Consider the following 21,650-nt stretch of genomic DNA (forward strand, 5'->3'; position numbering starts at 1 on the left):
TAAAAAAGCACAAACGTAACAGTGCCCAACAACCTTTTGCTCCGAGTCTAAATGTTTCAGTGTAATTCATGGCATTTCCATGCCGTGCCAGCTCTCCGCTAGCGATGCCGAAGGGGCATGATTTAACCTGTCTCATTCGACTGCCTTCAGCACAGTGAGTGCCACGACCTGCACTTGAGCTGCTACAGACTTACTACTCAGTGAAGGAAGTTAATTGCCCACCCTAGTTAAGTTAATAATGCCCCTTTTTTGGCGCATCGAGCTCGACTCTATTGCTTTTTTCTTCCCAAAGTAAAAAAAAATAAATTAGTGTCTGCATCTCCCAAGGCAAATCCACCACCAACGCATCCTCCCTACAACTACGGGGCAGATTTTATCTGTAATGCCATAGAGCCTTGGATAGCTCATGATTTTTAATTCTTACCTCTGCTGAGGTGGAAGGCTTTATCTGTGATTCCAGCAACTTTCAAAGCATTGCCCCACTTGGAACAGACTGTATTTTTAAACCAGGTAGCTAGTGTAGAAAGAGATCACATATTTCTTATTAGTTTGAACCAGGGCATAATAGTATGTTGAACATTCATGTCTAGAGCTACAGTTTCTATAGTTACTAGTGCATTAGTGTTTCACTGAACTACCACAATATTAATTTTATAGTAGCTCTGCTTCCCCCTTACTGGAAGAGTAAGTTTGTAACGAGGGTTTCTGATGGACTCATCCCATTGTATATACTTTTAGAAGGTTTCTAGGACCCTCTATTAACCAACAGAGTGCTACTTGGTGATGAAGCAGGCAAGATGTAACACAACTGAAAATTTGAATTTAATGTGAGATTTAGTCTTCTATGTGTCTCTTGGAAATTGGACGGAGGGTCCCTGACTGGAGGAGAAATGCAGCATCTCATCAGAAGGCGCAGAATGGTCTCATTTTCATCTCCTTGAAAGGTCATCTTGCAGGTCAAGATGAAAACTTGAGGGAAGACAAGAAAATTTTGGCATTTATTCTGTTCCAGAGGAAATTATTTTGGTCACAGAAAATGCCAGCACATTCTGCTCCCTCAAATGCCCTCAACAGTTCGACAGAAATCCAGTGCCGTTCCCACAGCAGAGCCACAGCCACCCCACACACCTCCTGGCCACCACCATGTTTGCTGGGTTGGGTCTGCCCGTGCTGGTTAAACACACGTTTCCTTTAATCTGCCACTCTTCTTTATTGCTGTTTGGTTTTAAAGCAAGCCAGAGAAGTTATTAATTATGAGCCTGATTCAGAACTCACTGGGCTTAGTAAAAGGTTTACCACTGAGTTCTGCTGGACCAGAGCACCAGGGGTTATCGCTGTGCTCCAAAACAAGCATCCTTCATAACTGCAGGAAAATGCAGGTAGGCTTTTGTGCACAACAAAACCAAACAAGGCTCTCCCGCAGGGATGTAAAGATTTCATCCTCCTGTAGTTTAATTATTTTTCCACTTCCGTTCCTCACTCTGTGTCGCTTAGTTGACTTCAGACAAATCAATTTCTGTCTTAAGCAAGAGGAGTCAGACCTGAGAAGTCTGATACTGCACGGGCAGAGTAACAGCATGTGGTCTTGGCTAGACAAGGAAAAAATTTGCTATGGGGCGAAGCAGCTAGGAAATTACCTGTGGATCCCTCTTTACATTGCCCAGATTGCTCTGGTGCTGCCACACACCCCTCTGCCAGCTTGTGGCAAGGCAGAGACAGCTTCACTGTCACAGCCTTTACTCCAAATCATGGTCAGTTATTAGCTCTCTGCAAGGTGTATTTTCCAAAAAGCCCAGCAGCTCCGCTGCTCAGAGCTTCACCAGTGAAGGGGAAGGAGTTGCACAGCTCCAGCCTCTGACCCAGGGCATACGCCAGTGTGGCATCCCCATAGCTAGCCCTGCACCCCCAAAACTATGCTTGCTTTTGATTTCCAGCTTAGTGACAATACAGCAACAACATGCACGAAGGTAAAGGGGGATCAGCACGGGTTACCCACCAAACAGAGGTTAAAGGAAAGGTGAGTCTGGATGGCACTGCAGAGAAGGGACGGTGCTGTTTTGGGAAGTGGAGTTGGGGGTTTTATCTTCACCTCAGAGGGAGGTGAAAGGCTCAGGCTGATAGCAATCTCAGTGATCACATTTGGGGGAAGAAGAAAATCAAGAAGGGAAAATATAAAGAGAGAAACTGCCTTTTGATTGAGAGCTGAGCTCTGCGTCCCTTCTTGGGGAGGCTTCAAATAAGAATTTATCAACTTCTGTAAAAATAACACAGCTGATCTGTTCAGACCCTCACCTGCTGCATAACTTTCTGATGACAAATGATATCTATTTTTCCCGGAAAGATCTGTTTGGAGATGCTAAAAGTTTTACCTTGGACCTTATCTGGAGCTTATAAAAACACATTTGCGGTTTTGCTGGTGCAAATCTAGAATCCAGTGCACCGGTCTGCCCCGTTTCCTTCTATAAAGCAACAAGAACTCGCCCCCCCGGCAGCGCCCGGAGCCGCCGGGACGAGCCACCGTCTCCATCTAGTGGCACCGCGGCCGCGGTCCCCACCCGCGCCCCGCGCAAAACCCGCACCCAGCGGCCGGGAAAAGGGTCTGGGCCTCCCTGAAAAAAAAAAAAAGGGGGTGTCTTTCTTTTGATGCAATCAAAATATACCAATCTGTTGGGTTTTGGGGTTTTTTTTCCCTTCCTGAATTAGATATATATCCAAGTATAAAAAATGAATTATCAGTATTTACTCCCATTCCCATCTATGGCAAGAACTAAGCCAGGGCTTTGTAGAACAAGGGAGCCCAGGAAAGCGAGGGGGGTGCAGAGGCATTTAAGGCTCTTCTGCACACACAGGTGAAGAGGAGAGGCCACGTTAGCAGGAAACGGGGAGGCAGCTCTGTAAAACCATCCGTGTATCACATTCAAAGCTTTTATTTGCTGTCATTTTAGGAACTCCAGGAAGCTTCCAAACAAACTCCTCCCTAGAGAAAAACGGCTCATTGACCGCCTGGGTCTGTGTCTACAATAAATAACATTCAGTTCTTCCTGCTTGGACTCCCTTCTGGGTGCTCATTTGTTTTAGTTCCCTGTGGCTTTTCCTCAATACCAACCACTGTTTGCCTGCGTTTAACAGCATGAATCACCCCTTAAGCAAACCACAGGTGACACAGGACTTTAACCTCATTGACGTAGCGTAGGTCTGGGAGAAACTCCACGGCTTTAACGGGGTTGGTCTGTGGATGAAGGAGGGCAGAGTATTGCCCTGCCCTCTTCATTCTTCTTCTCCAGCAACGAAAAAACCTCATTTTGCCTTCAAAAGCAATTATCCTGTCTTGGGAGAGGGTAAATCAGTAGGAGACCCCAACCCACAGGGTTGCAATGTCACCTGCTGTCCCACCAGTCAGATGATGCTGCCTGCAGCTCCTGTATCCACGAGGGGCTTTATTAACACTACAATTTAATCACAAACCTAAATCCAAACTCTCCTTGGAGACATCACGATGACCTTCAGTGAAGCCTGGACCCCTATGGGGTGTCCCTGTCCCCATTTGCAGGAGGCTCTGTGGCTCGGGGTTCCCAGGCAGCAGGATCCAGCCCACCCCTGCCGAGAACAGCAGCTGGGAAAGGGTGACAACTGATGAAAAACACGCACACAAGTACCTGTGAAATACTGATTATATTTCTATGCTTTTATAGCAATATAATACTTCATATGAGACTGAGAAACATATTTTCAAATATTTTAAGTTACCTGTACACCTACATAACCTGTTTATGGAACAGGAATGCCTTGTTGCTGCTTACTTAAATCCATGACTTACCAGTCCCACAGCAACATAATAAATGCCCAGAATCCCACGAGCTTTTCTTTTGCTCTGGAAACACCACACTCAGATAAAGCTCATTTTATAAACACTAGAATTGCATTGCAATACACATATATATATTAAGAAAAACTTCTACCTTTCATAAATACATCATACATAAAATGTTCCCAAAATACATTCATGCATTTTCCCCATTGAAGATCCCTGCTTGTACCCAAAGTGTCTGTAAGCTGGGAAGGGCAATTGCTGGGCAATGCCTAGAGCCAGGCTCGTGTTTGCAGGTGGCTCCCAACTCAGGTGCAGGTTGTGAAGAAGCCTTTGGTGTTTGGGTGGTGCTGGGGTTAACTCCTGCATCAGTGAGTCTAATCCTGCCTCTCTGGAAAAACAGGGCTCTCCTGCACTCTGTGCTCCAGCAAAGCTGCACCAGCTGCCCGTGTTCAAGCAGCCAAAAGTCACCCTCCATCTCACCCTTAGGACTTCTAGATTTCCCAGCAGTTACTGGAGATGCTCAAGTCTCTCCTAGCACTTGACAGAGGCTGGGAAACAAGGGCTTTGGAAGCAGGAAGGTCACTGCCTGGCTTTGGTGGAAGGGGATCTGTGAATGGAAGAAGCTGCTTTCTTGACTGCCCTTGACCTGAAGATTGACCACGCTCCCAGCGCCACCATCCCTGTCTGCAACGGGAACGGCTTTGCCTCTGCTCTGAGAGTCAGTCCTTTGCTAACGAAGGAAACAAATGCCCATCCTGTGTCCATTTATGAAAGCATAAATACACAAAATATACAAAAACATCTACAAAGTAATTCTAAGTAGCAGCTGGCACAAAAGAAGTGCCAGTTTTGCAGCTCAGTAATGTGGGTCCTGTCCCCGTGAACGTGGTTTATACAGTGTAGGACTCCAGGGGTTGGCCACAGCCCTCCCCTGGAGCTGTACCTGGATTGTGTGGCTGTGCAAATACAGGCAGACTAAGCACTAACCTCGCCTGATCTGGGTTGAGAGGGAAGCCAGACATACGCCTGCCTAAATACCACTTTTTCCCCCCTCAGACAGGTCCTGGACAATATTGCAAGTGCACATTCAAACGTCATATTGGGAATGCTGCCCTCTCTACTTGCAAGCACCCAGTTACAAGTCAGCACCCCCTTTCCACAAGGCAGTCTGTCCTTAGGGCAAGCTATCCCTTAAGCTAGCGGTCTAAGAGACAAATTAAATTAATTCTGACTTTTCTTATCTATGTCTACAGAGCAACCAAAGAGAAGCATTGCATAGATCTGTATCTCACGTCTTCCCGCACCCAACAAACAGCAAGAAGTAAGTTCAAGTTTTGTGCAGTACATTACAAAAGGCATCGCCTTTAAACAACGCAAGAAAAATAATGAAGTGTCCACCACGGTGTAAACCCTGCAATGAAACGAGGCAGTGAACATACAGCGCTCGGCAGCTCTCAGGGATGGCTGCCTGTAGTGTACTGATGAATTTGTTAGACAAATCTCCTCTCAAACCTATCTCCCATCGCACAGTAATATGAATTTGCATAATTAGATAACCCGCTCCTGAACAAAAGGAGCGATGCTGTGTGTCACAGGAAGGAGGAGGACGCTGCCGGGGCGTCTGCTTGGCATACAGTAGTTTAATGGCCAGTCGTCCTCCTTGCAATGCAGACTGCAGGACAGCAGGGCTCTTTTCAGCCTTAGGAAGTCTCAACAGAAGTTTTGCTACAGTTGGCTTTACAACTGAGATATCAGGGCCCAGATCCTCTGGTGGTTTAAACCCCACATGCTCCATTGGAGTTACCAGTGCTTATTTCCACAAGTGGAGAATGTGGTCCTTGCTTGTCACAGACATAGAATAAAGCTACGGTAGCCCTTTCTTTAAAGAGAATTAAGTAACTACATATGGCATCAGCTCACAATGTTAAATGTGCGCTGTTAAGAAAATAGCAAGCACACCAGTGGTTAATTAAATTATTTATCTTGGACTAAAAAAAGTGATAATATTACTAGTAATTAAAAAAGCCCCTAGAGACTGCCTAACGTCTTCTCATTGTATTTTTGAGACTGAGAAAGTCACTTGCACGTTTACAACGCTATATATCCCCTTCTGCCGGCAGTGAAGGTTTGTGTTCCTGGAGGTCACAGTTGCCGTTTTCAGATGTATCCGAGCTGCCCGGAGCTGACTCTGGTGATGGGGGTTTGTAGAGTAAACAGGCAACTATAAAGAAGGTTGTCCCAAGCACCTGCAACCACAAAGACATCCGTTACTCTGCTCCCCCCAAAACCAGGTGCCTAGCCCTCATCTGGGATGAGATTTAATGACCAAGCTTTGGGGAGGAGATGATGCTGAAGGCCAGCCTGGGCAGCAGACCAATGCACAGAGCTGGAAAGGGCAAAAGTCTGAATTTAGCCAGCCCCCTGGCAATGGGACAGTGAGAATTTGGAAAGCTGTTCAGCCCCACACGGGCACCCAGAGAACAGTGCTGTAAGGACTGACACCACCTGAGCCATTTGCTGGAAGGTTTTTGAAAGGCTCTTTGTCACAGCAACCGCTAAACACTACTACCTAGGGCAAGAGCTTGTTTGGGAGCAGTTAAAGTGATGGTTTTCAGCTAATAAATAAGAAATACAGAGCTAAGCTCTCTTTATTTTCTAGCAGTGATCGAGAATGGTTATTTACAGCCTGCCCACAATGCCATCCTTCACTCTCACTAACACACTGCAGTTATATATTTTACTCCGTTTCTATCAAAAAAATCACTTCGGTAACTGTTGGGAGGAGATATTTCATATGGTGCAACAGAAGCTGTAAGCCTAGAAAGTAATGGGAATTTAAGAGAATGATGGTGCCTGGAGCACTATTACCTGGCGAGAAGCAAATGGATCTTTTGCCTTCCCTGAGAACATTTCTTGTGTGAAGGTATAATCTGGGTTGGGGGAGGGCAGATCAGGACAAGCCAATTTCGTAAAATTCTCTCCCAGAGCAAAACGCTATCTCCTAACGACCTGCTCACTTTATCAGACAGGGAAGTTAACAGGCAGCATCACCTTGTAGACCAGTCCAGCGATGAGGGTGTATCGGCTCATGGCTAAGTTCTGGTATACGTAGCAAGAACCCTGCTCGCCGCACTGGTCCTGCCAGAGCAGGCAGGATTTATCAATCATGGACCCAAAGGCGATGGGGCCAGGGATGCCTCCTGTGGGAAGAGAGCGGGGACCTTCAGTTTAGGCAGCACCTACACACCAGCCTTACAAGACACAAGGTGCTTGCAGAAAAGCATCAGGCTTTGCTGCTACCATGATTAAGCAAACTCATCCTGCCATCTAGAGCCCCGAGTTATCCAAAATACACTGAATTTCAAGACATCAGAGTGCAGCAGGTCTTTAGACCATCCTGACCTACATGTTGCACAAGAGCCAAAAGACATACAGGAGGTTCAACACCTCTGCTCCTTTTTTCTTAAAATAAGGACACGTTGCCAGGACATTGCTCCTCTACCCCACCTGTGACGAGTTACAAAATCCTTCATTCAGTTCCCAAATCATATGCAAAGGCAATTAGGTTTTTCTGAATGACAGCAAACAAGAGAAAGCATCCTCCTTTCAACAGCACATGTCCTACCCCCTTCTTCTCCAGCCCAACACGTTTTCTTTTTAGGTTAACAGCTTGGCACGTCCTCCACAAAGCCAAGAGACCACACTGGTGCCCAAATTCATGCTGTTCCATACCTAGTGTTCGTACTACAATCCACTGGATCCCGAGTGCGAATGACCTTTGTCTGTCGGAGACACACCTGGGGAAAAAAAGGGGATTGTTTAAAAATGCTGCCAGGCTGCATGACACCTCCCCGCCCTGCAACGCCATGCACTTGGGTTGAGCACGCTTGGGAGCTCCATCCCCTCTGGAGATCAAGGTTCACCCCAGTGCAATGTCCCCCACCACTGCTGTGAACTGGGACACACATGCGGGTGTCCCATGTCATGAGGATAGAGCTGCCAGTGCTAAGATTTGCTTTTCCAGCTAGACAGGGAAGGGAGTCCTGATGTCTCCAGGCTGCCAGTAACAAGGTGGTTCCCATCACATGTTCCCCACGGCTTGAGCCAGCAGGATAAAGTGGAGAGGTGGATATCGGGGCCTCTTGCAGTGCTGGCAGAGGGTGGGGTGATCCCGTGCTTACCGCAGAGTGGCAGTCAGGGCAGGAATACTGCTCAGGAAGGTGAAGAGGATCACCACGAACATGAAGAACAGGAGCAAGGGCCTTTTCTCACAAGAGGAGGTGCATTTCCCTGCCTCTGCGTCACCGGGGCCGGGCAGGAGGGTTTTCTCAATGCAACTACACTCGTAATAGACCTGGGAAAGAAAGGTCAGTGGGTGGTTTGCCAGGGAGAGCATGGAGGTAGTCAAAGCTTTGAAAAGGAAGAAAGTCACGGATGGTAGAAACCAGCCAGTTTTGCTCCCAGGGCAGAGCGAAGCAGAAATCAAGTTGCATTCTCAACACACCTCTCTTTCAAAACAGGTTATTAAATAAAAGAAATTAACCTTGCCAGACAGCCCTTGAATGCTGAATGTCATCACTACCGTTCTTAAGCCTTTGCCTGTCTCTGTGAGTGACATGCTGGAAGGATGAGGAGATGCATCATGTTCACTGAAGATCCAAAATAAGCACTAGGGCAGAAATTAGGTGCCTACCAAGCTCCCTGCCTGCGTGATTTACCACGGATATCAGTTTGACCCAGAGGGAGTCAAAACCGGTTAGACAGATTGAGAGAAGCAAAGCAGGGTGACCTCAGGGTACCTTCTGCTTTCACCCTAGGTGGTGCCTGAGAGCATCCACCCTGCACTGGGCTTTTACACTGATTTTCAGCAAAGCTCCAAGCTATGGAGACTTTTGCAGACCCAGCCAAAACACTCCAAAGAAAATGTGCCACCACCTTGTTAACACACAGTGGTTTTGAACATACCTTCTTGCCATTCCTGAGGTTTTCAGACACTTTTCTGCACCCAGCATGGCAGGGAGAGTAATACATAACATCATCGCTCCCACAGACAGGGCTGTAGGTCTCCCGTAGACAGCCACACTCAGCGTTGCAGGATGCTGTCAGGTTTAGGTGGCCACCAGGCAAAGCACTAAAGGAAACACAGAAGCAGTCAGCGGGGAGACATTGAACAGCATTTTCCAGGAGGAAATTGGTAGAGCAAGAGAAGGAGGGACGGTAGAAGACGTGGTAGATCCCCAAGTAGCATAAGCCAGGCTTGGGAAGGCTTTCATCTCACCCAATTTTAACCATGAAGAGGAATCGTGCCCTGGAGCTGTCTCTTTCCCACAGCTACCACGGGAGTTTAAGTGACCAGCTCACAGGGAGACACCTCCATTTGAAGAGGAGATTCGCATTTTTAGTCCAGTTTATCCCACTGGATAGAGATGGGGGACTGTTTCAGTTGCTGTGAAGGCAACTGAAGAGTTGAGTATTTTACACTCTGGCACTGCTGATCTCTCCTCCCTCACTAAAGAGGGAGCCTCTTCCACAAGCTCCAACTAGAAGCAAAAATTAGGACATCTATATTCTGGGTCTCACCCTCAGTATCTGCCTGTAAGACTGACTGGACATCATCTTCCATCACCAACACATCCATACATGACTACCACCAGCACCACATATTTGGCATTATCCTTCTATTCTGACCAGGGCGATGCAGCACAAGACAGATGGGGTGATTGTTATTACCTTCCCTCGTACATCTGGGTTACTCCTGCCATCGGCATGTTAGGGCAGTGAATAAAAAAAATGAATATAGACAGCAGACTCGACACTGTGCAAAGTAAACACAATTTGATGATTCCTGAACAGCGGAGTTTGAATTTATTCACAAGGAATCCTCCCAGGAATGTGCCTCCCCCTCCAGCTGGCACAACCAGATAACCTGAAAAAAAAAAAATAAAAAATAAAAAAACCACCAAAACAAAACACAGAGGCAAGTTTATAAATGTCAGCAAGGAATTTTCATGTTTGAATATATTAACTAGTGTGTCTGCTTGAGAATAACTCCTTGGTGGCTGTGTGGCTTCTTGGTGGGAGTTCAGTGGACTTTGCTACAGTAGGTGGTCCTCTGTAGCAGCTCAGGTAATGTGGCACGAGCCTGGTAAGGCAGCTTTTCCTATCCAGAGATCATAAAACAGACTCTCCAAGGAGCACATCATAAGTACTGATGCTTGTTGGACATTACTTCCTCAATCTGTGATATGGCAGCTAAGTGAGAATCTTCCAAGTTTCAGGATGCTGACAAAAGTAAGTCCTCCAGTTCAGACGTGCCTCGTTAGAGGAAACATTTAGTTAATATTTTCTGGTAATGCACTAGTAGGAACAGACTACAGTTATTTTGCCTTCCTCTAGAGGGTAACAGATGGCTACAGAAGGACACGTTTCTTCCTGATGTCAGTAGATACAGCTCTGAAAATGCACTTGGTACAGATGTGCTGACGGGAAACGATCCTATCTAATAGCTGAAGACAATACCCGCTCTGTAAATGAACTGCGAAAAGCGTTTGTCTCCATTCTAAGTGAGCTACAGTGCCCTTATATTTGTAAGCAAAATGGGAAAACATTGCAAAAACCTTGTTTTCTTACCAAAAAAGGTAGCAGCTTCAGAGGCACTTAAACTAAACTGAGACTCCAAGAACTTGGGTCCAAACGTGGACATCCCAGCAATGAGGGTGGCTTCGGTTGCTCCTGCTAAGCAGAGGAAGATGAAAGTGGGGTTCTTCAGAAGCAGCAGTACTGATCTGGGAAGGACAAATATACTGGAATTGAATCACTGTGTCACATTTTGATCTCAGGTCTGTCCCCTATCTTCAAGTCAGAAGCACCACATGTAAGACGAGGCAGCATCCCACCATGCTGCAACTCTTGAAAGAAAAAAACAAAAGGGAGCTAATTGGAATTTGAAAGAGCAGAGAGTTTCCCCGCTTATGCTTATTGACCCCTACCAGCCAAGGAAGGATGCTGAGGAGACCCTCACTTCTCCCTGTGTACCTGCACAGAGTAGATGTTGGTGCTCTGGGGGAGACAGTCTTCAATGAAGGTGAGGATCAACAGTTTGTCCTTAAAATCCGCCTTTCTATATAACATCTCTCATGCACTAACTTGCTCTGGCTCTTGTTCCTGTTGAGCATTGTCCTGACTATCTTCAGGCACCTAACAGATGTGCTTACCCTGGCCACCTTTTATAGCCCCGTTGGCTATAGCCAACCGCCCAGGAAATCTGAGGAATGTCAACCAAACACCTAAAATAGGAGCCAATAATCTGGGACTCTCCCCTGTGGACCTCATGAGGGCACCAGATGGGTCTATTTATCTCATGAGCAGGTTCAAAATGGGGACTGGATACCAGCAGTGTGTGTGTGATGTAATTCACACTCCAGGTGCCCACAACTTGTATATGGATCATTTCAGTGGTAATTTTCCAACATTTAGGGCCAGGCTGAGTATCTTCCACTTCTAAATGGGGCAATACTGAAAGGACACCACTCCTCACCAAATCTCAATCATTTCAAGGTTTGATTAGTCCCTGACGGCAGTTATCTTGGGACTCCCAACTCAAACAACTAAGACAGGGAGCAAAGTTGTGTTATATCCTCACAAACGCACATGCTACTCATGTGCACCCACTTCCTCATGAGAATAACAGTCTCTGATAACCATAGATGTTTTGAAACTCAGGGGAAATACCAAGCAAGCCTTTCTATATGGAGGAAGAACCTCCAAGACACCTTATATCCCACTGGAAAACAGAAAGCGATCTTTCTCCCACAGTCTAAGCACAGTTTTACTTTAAGCTTAATGTGTAAGTTGAGCAAATACATTTTCTTTTCGACCCACTGGGATTTAGTAGAGAGCCACAGATATGCCTGAAAAATTGCCATGTGTCATTTATATGCAGAAAGATGATCCAGCAACGATTCCATCTCAGAGACACAGAAATACCCTCAGGCACATGGGATGGTCTCAATTATCTCTCACTATCTCGGATATTGGACTAAGGGTTGACACTGCTTTGCAGAGAGCGTTTTGTAACACACTTGAAATTCTGCCACGTGACTTCCCCCAAGCCTAGCCCGGACCAGTACCACAGACCATCTCATTTCCAAGACAGGCACAACCCTGTCATTCTGCAGCGATGGGGATGCCGAGGGATCCTCGCTAAATTAAAAGGCAGTCACTTACCACCTACTGCTTTGGAGAAAACGTGAAATCAGAGGAAACCTACTGTAGTGCAACTGAGAGATGTGCCGAGGTTCAGCATCAGATTTGTGCAACTTCATGCACATAAAAGGAGAATTTCATTATACCAAGAGAACAAAGAAGCAGAAAGACAAATACCACACTTTCCTACACCTGGATTACAGGGGCCTTTATACCAACCATTGTCTAGCTGTTGGGATTAGTTTAATTTACTATTTTCCAGGAATGATCTTTTCGATTGTGCTTTATTTGGAAGCACAAAGCCTAATCACTCAGCGAGAAAACACTTCTTGTGGACCTTGTGGCTGATGTAGAAATTGTACAATGCCTTTACCTTTTACAGTTCAAGAGAAAAGAGAGGAGTTGTTCTCTGTCACTAGTGTGACTTTGTGCCTGTCGGCCAAAGGTTACAGGTTAGACTTGCAGGTAGAAAATGCAGAGGAACTCCTTCCAGCGCTAAGAGTAAGGATTTACTTATTTAATCCATTTGTAGACAGAAGATGTAGTTCTGAGGAGCTATGGCACATAAAACCTTATCAAAGTCAACACAGACCTTTTCATTGCTATCAGTAGGATTTTAATCACACACAGAAACCACCTAATTCTTCAGTAGCCTTGAATGTCCTCAGCTCTGGCAGCCAAAGGGATTTCAGGAAGCTCAGCACCGCCAAGAAACGAATCCCACCATCTATAAAAGCCTGATCCTGCAAGTCTTTACTGATATGGGCACATATAGGTACTCTTTCCTCATGAAAGGTCCTGCTGAGTAGGTTGGGACCACCTGTACAATCAGAGCCTGCTACTCTGAGGAACACCTGCATGCCCAGGACACCCCAGACCGTACCAGAGTACAGCTACAAGTTAATGAGTCATTAACAATAGACAAGCATTTATGCAATCTTAAGAGCATGTGAATGGGGACTTTTCCAGCACAAAATGACACCTACTGTCATCACCACCAAGGGAACAGAGGGCAGCACATATGTTCCACGGGAATATAAACTATCTCCCTTTACAATGCATGGAAGCTGTAGCAAAGCCCTGAGACAAACTGAAGCCCCACCCTGCCACCTCATCCAAGAGGTATGAGCAAAACATTGACCGTAGCTTCTCGTGTTGAAGATCAGCCCTTGGCAGACCAGTGAATCATCCTCACAAACTCCTTCCTGTAGCTCGCTAGCACAAAGCCTCCTCTCCTGGCACGGCTCTACATGTCTCCTGTTTAAATCCCTCTGCACTGACAGCATGAGTTATTTCATGAGAGCAATCATATGGAACCAGAGGAAGGAAAATGCCATTTTATCAGGCCTTTTCAACCCAAGAATTAAGACAGAAGTCTCTTCAGGGCAGAGGATTAAGCTGTATGGGCTGCATTCCTGTAAGCTCCTGCTCTTCGGCAGCACTGTGAATACAGCAATTCATTAAGCTTGCGTAGAAAGGACACGATGGCATGGAATAGTATTTTATTTCATCAGTATTTCTGCTTATCTTTGTGAGACACTTACTGTCCGTACTGTGAGAAAATATGTAGCATCCAATCCCTTACTAAAACAAAAGCAACAGTGTCCTTCGGCCTCACTCTCCAGCCTGGTCCACGTGTCCAAGAGCTGCACGCACAGATGTGATCTCCTCTTTAATGCAAGTTTCCAGAATAGCAAGCCTTTAAGGCACTTCCCTTTTATTAATCAAAAGCAGGGAACACAAAAGTCTGTTGGGTTTTTGCTTTCAAACGAAAGCCACACTGAGACCTAGACTGATCTGCATTGTTTGATATGAGCTGCCCACCCATGGGTATTTGTTCTTCAGGAACGAGGGGTGAAAGAAGATGCTCCCGGAGGAGGGCTGCCTCCGTACCCGCTGTCAGACAGCCTTCACCAAGAAACAGCGGGAGCTTTGTTCCAGATAAGCAAGAAAAGCATCAACCGCTGAATTTCTCCCTCTCTGCTACCCTGTTTGTGTTGGTTTTAGTCATAACCTTATCATTATTTAAATGCAGGTTTTGAATTTAATTTCCGTGCGGAGAATAAGCCATGACCTCGGAAAATGGCACCCAGTCAAGAATGCCATTTAATAACAGTATTGAAATCTGTTCAATGTAATATTCTTCACAAAACTGCCTTAACCCCTGGTAAACTTCCTATGAAGTCTCCAAGAATTTCAGACCTATGTGAGTAGTTGCGTTGACACAAGACAGATCAACTGCTGTTGAAAGTTTCCATACTGAGCACCTGCTTCAATCCTCCTCTGCCAGCACAAAGGCAAATACCACAACTAAAGTTCTGAAGTAATTGCTTGCAGTGGCACGAGGTTTGGCAACATTGAATGTTTGCTTTTGTACGGGGCAGCCGTCACACATGGATGCAAACTCCTCCCCAAGAACAGTCCTGGGAGAAATAGGAAAAGGAAAAATCCCCTTATTGACTGCAAGCTCCAAAAGGAATTGATACCCAGATATCTCTGCAACACGCAGAGCTTGCACACCAGCTAAATCCAAGCTGTGAATAGAGCAGCACCTCTCCCCCTGCCCTCCATTTAAATACAGCTCAACACGGGGTGGGGGGCAATCATAAAAGATTTCAAAGATCCATAGCAAATGTTTCCAGATGAAAAGACCACGTTTTACTTTGGGCACTCACTTGTTCCCACCCAGTATCCCTTTAAACCATCTCCTACCAAACCTCCTCCAGCAGCAGCCCTGTGATTAAGCATGCTGCTGTGTCACTGCTTTGCAGGAGAGATAAGAAGTAGTAACACATAAAAGGTGTCTGGAAGATGCAAAGGCAAAAGGAAAAAAAAAAAAAAGGAAACTAAGAATAAAAAAAGAAAGGGAACTGAAAGCTACAGTGCAGGATATCTTGTTCCCTGGATTTGGAATGGAGACGTAGGAGTTGGGGGTTTTGTTTCCTTTCTTCTCATTAGAAGGACAAAACAGGGATCTAACACAAGCTAAAACAGAGGAAAAGAAGAAAAGCCCCGAGGGAATGGAGAAGAGGAGACGTTGGGCAACACCCAGTTGGGCCAGGTGAGGCCAGACACAAGCAGACAGGAAGAAATAATGCCGCTGGGGAGAGGGAACGAGATGGCAACGCCTGTGCATCTCCCATCACCTAAAGGCTGGCACCAAGCCACTCTCGGTGAAGCTCAGCCTGCTGCATTTGACTGCAGGTGGATCTTCACTCGTGGACGTGAGCTTCTGAAAACCACAGACAGGACCAGCACCTTGTCCCTGCTCTGCCACGCAACCCCCAGCACAATTTCTAGTTCAGCCCATTTGCCGAGAGCCCCCGGCTGCTGACGGGACCAGGCGCTTTGCAACCTCCTCTGTGAGAAAGAGTCACCGCTGTGCTTGAAGATGGGCAAACCCTTTCAGCCAGCATTGTAGAAAGCAAGCTCAGTTTGGGCCCATCGCCCTCACTCCTGGGGAGGGATCTCCGAACCTCACGCGTTGGGTGGTTTTCTCACCGAGGCAGATCTTTTACTGTTTTCCCAAAGTCTGGATCCGATGCTTTTTTGTGGCTCCCATCCTTTAGCTGATGAGCCTCTGACACCCTCATAACGATATACCGCTGGGATCCTGAAAACACGAGGCAAAAGGGAACAAGCAGCATGTGAGACACAGGATGCGGATGCTACCAAAGTGGTGGATTTTCAGGGGGGAAAATGCAACGTGACGTCCTCCCTCCACCAATGGCTACAAGGGAGGAGCAGGGAAACAAGCAGCTGCAAAGCCATGGGGGTGAAATCCAGGCAGAAATTACAATTTAAACACTGGAAGCTCTTCCTCTATCCCCGTGTCCCCAGCTATGTGCGTGCATAAGGATGCAAGCCCCAAGGCAAGCATGAGTGCCATGCAGTCCCAGCCCCAGTTCCCTCGAGCCGTGGTGGAGCTGCGTACCTGGGAGGCGCTGGGGGTACCCCAGGATGGGGATGGAGATGAGGAGGGAGGCTGCTCCAGCCCCGAGGAAGCCGATCCACCACGCCCCCACCCACAGCGTGTTCTCTGGGGTGATGTCAATCCTGTAAGAAACGAAGCCAAAAGGACACAAGGGAGAGGTTTGAAACGGAGCAGGACAGCTCCGTGCCCGTCGTTGAAGCTGGCAGGGACCGGGGAGGGACACGGTGGGGACATCAAAGGAAACTGAGCTCTGGCCTCTCCCATGGCGATCTGCTGGGGATGCCGTGTTCACCATCTGTCCTGCCACGCCAGAGCACTGCCTTACCAGAGAGCACAGCATTTAACAAGCCCCAGAAACGACATCATTTAATTCTCTTTTAATCTCTGGCTTGCACATTCACCTCTCCCCATTTCATTTGCGCTTCGGAGGTTGCTATGATCCTTGTTCCACCCCCGAGAGGCCCTTCACAAGAAAACTGGTGGAAATAACCCATTCTGTCCCCTGGAAACCCACTCCGCCTTTTTAACCTATTAATCTGCCAAAGAGCCTGTAAGGAGATAAGAATAAATTACAAACACTAGGAAGAAGGGACTAAGCATCCCGGCTGGATGACCGGGAGGACGAGCAGCACTTGCTGGTAGTGTTGCCTCATCAGGGAACTCATTCAAAAAACTCACCTGCTGCTCGTAGCCTCATTAGCACAGGCAGTGCAGCATGAGGAAGGATTTAAGCTGACAGGTTTGTCAGCAATTTTCTTCCAGCAACAGCACTAATGCAAACCACCCTTCCAGCCTCGCCCCCCCCCCCCCCCAGAAACCCTGCTGAACACCATGGGCACGTTTCCACCCAGCCACCAGGTCATTTCTCCAGATTATTACTGTTATTTTTTTACCCCAAAGGAAACATATAGCATAAAGGAAAAGGAACAAGATTATTTTTTAGTGACTTACTCTCTGCCAATTTCAGTATAAATATTTAGAAACATTCCTCCTACCAGATAACCCGCTGCAGGCCCAAGGATTGCAGCAGTGTAGAAAACAGCTGAAAGGGAAAACAAGCCGTGTTAGAGAAACAGCAGCATTTCAGCCAGGGATGCTGTGGAGCGCTGCCGGTGTCCAGCATCCCCTGCCCCACTGCAGTGGCCCAACTCCCTCCTGGATCTGGGATGCTCAGCCTCCTGCCACCTTGCACCCCTCTCCCTAAGCCACTGTGAAATGAAGCCAGACAGTTCTAACAAGTTTTCATCTCACTTGTGTCCCAGGGAAACTTTTGCATCCAACCTGGGAATTTTTATAGCACAGAGCAGGCAAAATTTGTTCAGGGGAAAACCCTATTTAGAAGGGATGTAGCTGACCCTGCTGCCACATCCCGACTGCCGGTGTGATGAGCAGCAGCGTTGCTTCCCCACTGACAATATGCAATGTATACGCTGAAGACGGCACCACTGGCACTTATTTTGGTTTGCTGCCCTGGAAAGACCATCCACTTACTGATGATCTCCTTGTGATCTTCTCTCCTTGCACAGCCTTCTGATACAACAGTATGGGCAGACTGCTAAATTTTGAAACTGCTGAGAGGTCACCCCTTTTAGCAATTCATCAAATAGGACTATAAGTATCTGGCAATTGCTAAGTGATCAGCGATACAGAACAGAGGAGCGAGCTGAGCCTCTTCTCTTGGCTGTGCTTTGCACCAGCAGTATCTGAGCAGCCCAGCGACCATCCCTGCTGTGCTATAACACTAAAGGGGTGATGTACCCTTGCATGGACAGGGTATGGCCTCATGGTTGTTTGCCAGAGATCCTAATGCCATGCACATGCTGGAGGGCTCTCACCAGCTGGCTCCACACTGGGAGCAGGAGGCACCTCCTGATCTGCTGGACGTGCGCTGCAGGAGTGAAAATACCCAGCTGCACTTCCACTTTCCTGCCCATAAAGAATCAAAACCTCCCCAACAGCTGCCACTTCCCTCTGATTGCCACCTCACCCATTAGCGGGAACAGAAGACTGGGAGCACCTCTCATGAAACTCCTCAGTGTGGCCTGTTTGGTGCCAAGGCAGATGGACCGGCTCTCCCTCCCACCGCCCAGCTCACGGGTTCCAGCTGCCCCTCTGGCTCGACTCACCAATGTACACGGGAGAGTAGTTAGTCTTGACGTTTTCATCTAAGTAGGTGACGCCGAGCGTGTAGAGCGGCGTGGCTCCCATCCCATGCAGGAACTGCCCCAGCATGAAGATGAATCTGTAGCCAGAGAGGCTGGAGGCAGCCTGGGTGCAGGGCAGGCTCTGATTCCCTCCGCAGACACCCACCTCTGCTGCCGAACGCGCCTCGTACCGTCCCGTGGTGAAGTGGGGCAAGGCGAAGACCAGGGAGCCCAAGCCCATGACCAGCACGCCCCAACCCAGCCATCGCGGTTTGTGGCCGTTCCCCCCAAAATAGCTGACAGCGGTCAAGCAGATGCACGCCGCGATGTCGTAGGAGCTGGCGATCAGCCCGCTCTGGTAGCTGCGGAGGTCAAAGCGCCGCTCAATGGAGGTGATGACCGTGTTGATGAAGCCATTCACCGTCATGCCTTGCAGGAAGGAGGCGACACAGAGGAAGAACAAGACGCCCTTGGATGTGTTAAAGGGCTGTAAGCACCCCGGGGTGAACCCCCCCCAGCCACAGGCCAGGTCCTCCCCTTCAGCCGACACGTATTTAATCCCTTTGCCGAACCGGGTCTCCTCCTCTCCCGGGGTGGTGGAGCAGAGGCGCTCAGCACACGAGTCGGAGGGACTGGGCGCACCGGAGGACACCGTACCATTGCTCAGCGGGGTGCCACAGGCCTCCTGACCGCTCAGGACGTGGAAGGTCTGGCCGGGCTCACCGGGAGGAGGAGACGGGCGGGAGAGGTCAAGGGTCTGAGCAAAACAAAAGCCATTTTCTCCAGTCGAATTCTGGGGCATTGCCATGAACAGGAATGTAGGGTCGAGGTGGGGCTGGTGGCCGGGGTGGCTTCGCGGGGCAGCGGGGACCAGCCTATCCAGGAGATGCAATTTTCAGCGTTTACATCAGTAAGGAGATGGTGAAGGTCTGAGCCAAGACCCGATCTGCAAAGAGAGAAGTTTTATGCATGCCTTTATATAAAACCACGCTCAAAACCCTCAAATATTATTCCTTTTTTTTTTTTTTTTAAATAACTATTAGCATTTCACTGCGCAGTTCAGTTGGATGTGTGCCCTCCACCGCGGGTGTGTTGGTACCTCAGTTATCGGGGCACCATTAACATTACAGAAAAGAACAAAACATTCAAGAGCATTAAAAAAATCACCTCTAAAGGCAGTCTTCCTTCCAGCTGAAGCCCCTTATCCCTTCTCTGAAAAAGACCCTGATTAGACACCGGACCCTCACAACCTCTTTCCCCTGGCAGAGAACGGTGTGCACAGCTACAGGTTTCCCACTGTTAAAAGTCCTTTGGTCTCTCTTTCACACTCTGCCAATAACAGTTTATAATTATCCTGAAAAGTTTCCACAGTCAGACCGATTTTATTTCAAGCCCTCAGATCTGTTTACAACCATTCAGTAAAATCCTTTCTATAACTAATTAGACTACATGCCATTTCAGAGCGAGCTGGAGGGCAGAGGCAGCTGACTCTAACCTGATTACTGATGCAGACTGCCTTCTTTCAACCCATTCCTGTGCATCGCAGCACCTGATCATGCCAGCAACCAAGAGTATTTTTTCTTAAATGCCTTGGCTGAACTACGAGTGATGAAAACAATAAGGTTCTCCCTTGAATACTGGTCTTAAATATGCAATAAATGCTAGGCGAGAACTGCTTTATTAGAGAGTATCTTCAAAGCATCCTGTATTTCCCAATATTTTTTGCCAATATCTGTTTGAGAGGTTCCTTTAAAAATGTTCCTCTTGAGATGGCAATCAGCCTCATCAGCAAGGAATGGGGAGAAAAAAGGGCATTTGTTTCCCCAGTAAAACGAACCATGGTCAGATTGCTGCAACCTGGGAATCTTGAAGCCTTTGGTGAAGAAATTAATACTCATCTCTGTGTTGCTAGAAAAACTTATCGACATTTGCTTGGTAGATAATGGCGTGCACGAGCACCAACGTGCTTCCCCGTACCAGCAGTTCTTGCAGGCCCTGGGGCAGGAGGACTTGGCAGAACGTGATGCTTAGAGCAGCACCAAGGTCCTGCTCCCACCCCAGAAGGGCAGAGCATAGGCCACATATGCAAACAAATTTTAAATATCCAGGTCAGTAGTGCTACAACAGGTCTGGTCCTTAAGGTAAGTTAAACAAATGAGCTCTACCTTTCGTTGGCAAATAATTCCATCTTAATTACCTTGTCTGGGGAGCAGAGCGCATAGAATATTTCAGGATCAGATTTTGGCAGGAATTTGATGATAGTGCAGGGCAGGGAGAGCTTGGCAGCCAGAAGGGCACCAGTTTTCACATCCACACTAGACTCCTCTGGGTAATTTCTACTTTAGTTGGCTGAGTACAGTGCAGGGTAACTTTGATGTGTAACATGTAAATGCAAAAACTAACTGCAGGCATTGAAATTTTGCTGCAGAGAGAAACTGTTGTAATGTGCTGGCACAAAAAGATAATGCCTTGGATGCGAGGCTCTATTTTTTCACTTTTTCATCCCTCCAATGTTCTTATGACTCTTACAGCTCTAAATCTGTTTTCTCATCTTTGGATGTAATATTGGAAACAATAAATAAGAGTGCTTTAGCACTCTAATTTTATTGAAGTCAGAAGTGATTATTAGGTGCTGGATGAGGCTCTAAGGGGCAGAACTGTTCATGTTACCCTGCTGTAAATCAAACATGCCTCCTGCACAGCAGCCGCCTGACTTCAGCTGCATGCTTCCCATATCAAATGTAAGTCTGATGTTACATTTCACTGCACTTGTAAAGAAGGTTGCTTGGCTGGGGACCGATTTTGCTATCATTGATTTCAGTAGATGGAAAAAGCCCATCTCTGTTAGCTGATGCGACCAGGAGCCAAGACCTCCCAAACTGGCACACCTTCACCCTGGAGGAAACACTCCTACTGTCTCTTTACTGGGATACCTCCTTTGATATATACTGGGATATCTCCTTTGATACTTCATGAATATATATTGATATTTTGATATTTCATGGGTCAGGAAAGATATTACAGCTTTTCATTAATGTTTTCCTTTCCCTGAAGTAGCAGGAGTCTGGGCCACCAGACCCAGGTGACCACATCATCCTCCCCTTCAACTCTGGTTACCCTTAGTCCTACTTACATAAACAGCAGGTGAAACATTTCCAAGAAAGCCACCAACCAGTCTTTCCTCCAAGAAGCAGATGCTTCCCTAGACACAGAAGCCTTCTCTGCCCCCAAAGCCCATGTCCTGGCCCTCTCCCGACAGACCTGGGCTAACGACTTGTACCCAGGTGCTGCAGTCAGGAAGCCTGTTCCTGCTCCTGCTGTCCACCGAGCTGCTCTTTATCTCTTGAAGTATTTATAAACTGGCAGTGACACATTCACTGGGAATATTAGCTTTCATAGGAGCCATATGCCACTTTAGAGGACAAAATATAATCTTTAGGGGAAAAAAACCCAACTTCATGCACTTCCTAATCATTCTTATTCATCTAAGCCATCCATTTATTGCTTCCCATTCATCTCTCTTTTTAATGACTCAGCTGGTGATTTCTTGCTTACA

General features: G+C 47.3%; 1 protein-coding gene across 5 annotated transcripts in view; it reads right to left on the bottom strand.

Annotated features, from left to right (window-relative positions):
• Positions 1 to 3,653: 3,653 nt before the first annotated feature.
• SLCO4A1 (solute carrier organic anion transporter family member 4A1) overlaps positions 3,654 to 21,650 on the bottom strand; it is a 31,566-nt gene continuing 13,569 nt past the window's right edge. For 4 of the 5 annotated variants that reach the window (XM_074888313.1, XM_074888314.1, XM_074888312.1 and 1 more), the window contains 11 exons: positions 18,077 to 19,040; positions 16,902 to 16,992; positions 15,951 to 16,072; positions 15,518 to 15,629; positions 10,442 to 10,596; positions 9,542 to 9,737; positions 8,777 to 8,942; positions 7,993 to 8,165; positions 7,544 to 7,608; positions 6,863 to 7,011; positions 3,654 to 6,057 (listed from right to left, as the gene is read on the bottom strand). In XM_074888313.1, the coding sequence (XP_074744414.1) occupies positions 5,908 to 6,057; positions 6,863 to 7,011; positions 7,544 to 7,608; positions 7,993 to 8,165; positions 8,777 to 8,942; positions 9,542 to 9,737; positions 10,442 to 10,596; positions 15,518 to 15,629; positions 15,951 to 16,072; positions 16,902 to 16,992; positions 18,077 to 18,902 (2,205 nt within the window). In that variant the 5' untranslated portion in view covers positions 18,903 to 19,040 and the 3' untranslated portion in view covers positions 3,654 to 5,907. Of the gene's footprint in view, positions 6,058 to 6,862; positions 7,012 to 7,543; positions 7,609 to 7,992; positions 8,166 to 8,776; positions 8,943 to 9,541; positions 9,738 to 10,441; positions 10,597 to 15,517; positions 15,630 to 15,950; positions 16,073 to 16,901; positions 16,993 to 18,076; positions 19,041 to 19,261; positions 19,342 to 21,650 lie in introns of those variants that run through there. The other variant, XM_074888317.1, reaches the window with a different exon arrangement.

The sequence above is a fragment of the Strix uralensis genome, chromosome 18, assembly GCF_047716275.1.
Source record: "Strix uralensis isolate ZFMK-TIS-50842 chromosome 18, bStrUra1, whole genome shotgun sequence".
In the NCBI taxonomy this organism is placed as follows: domain Eukaryota; kingdom Metazoa; phylum Chordata; class Aves; order Strigiformes; family Strigidae; genus Strix; species Strix uralensis.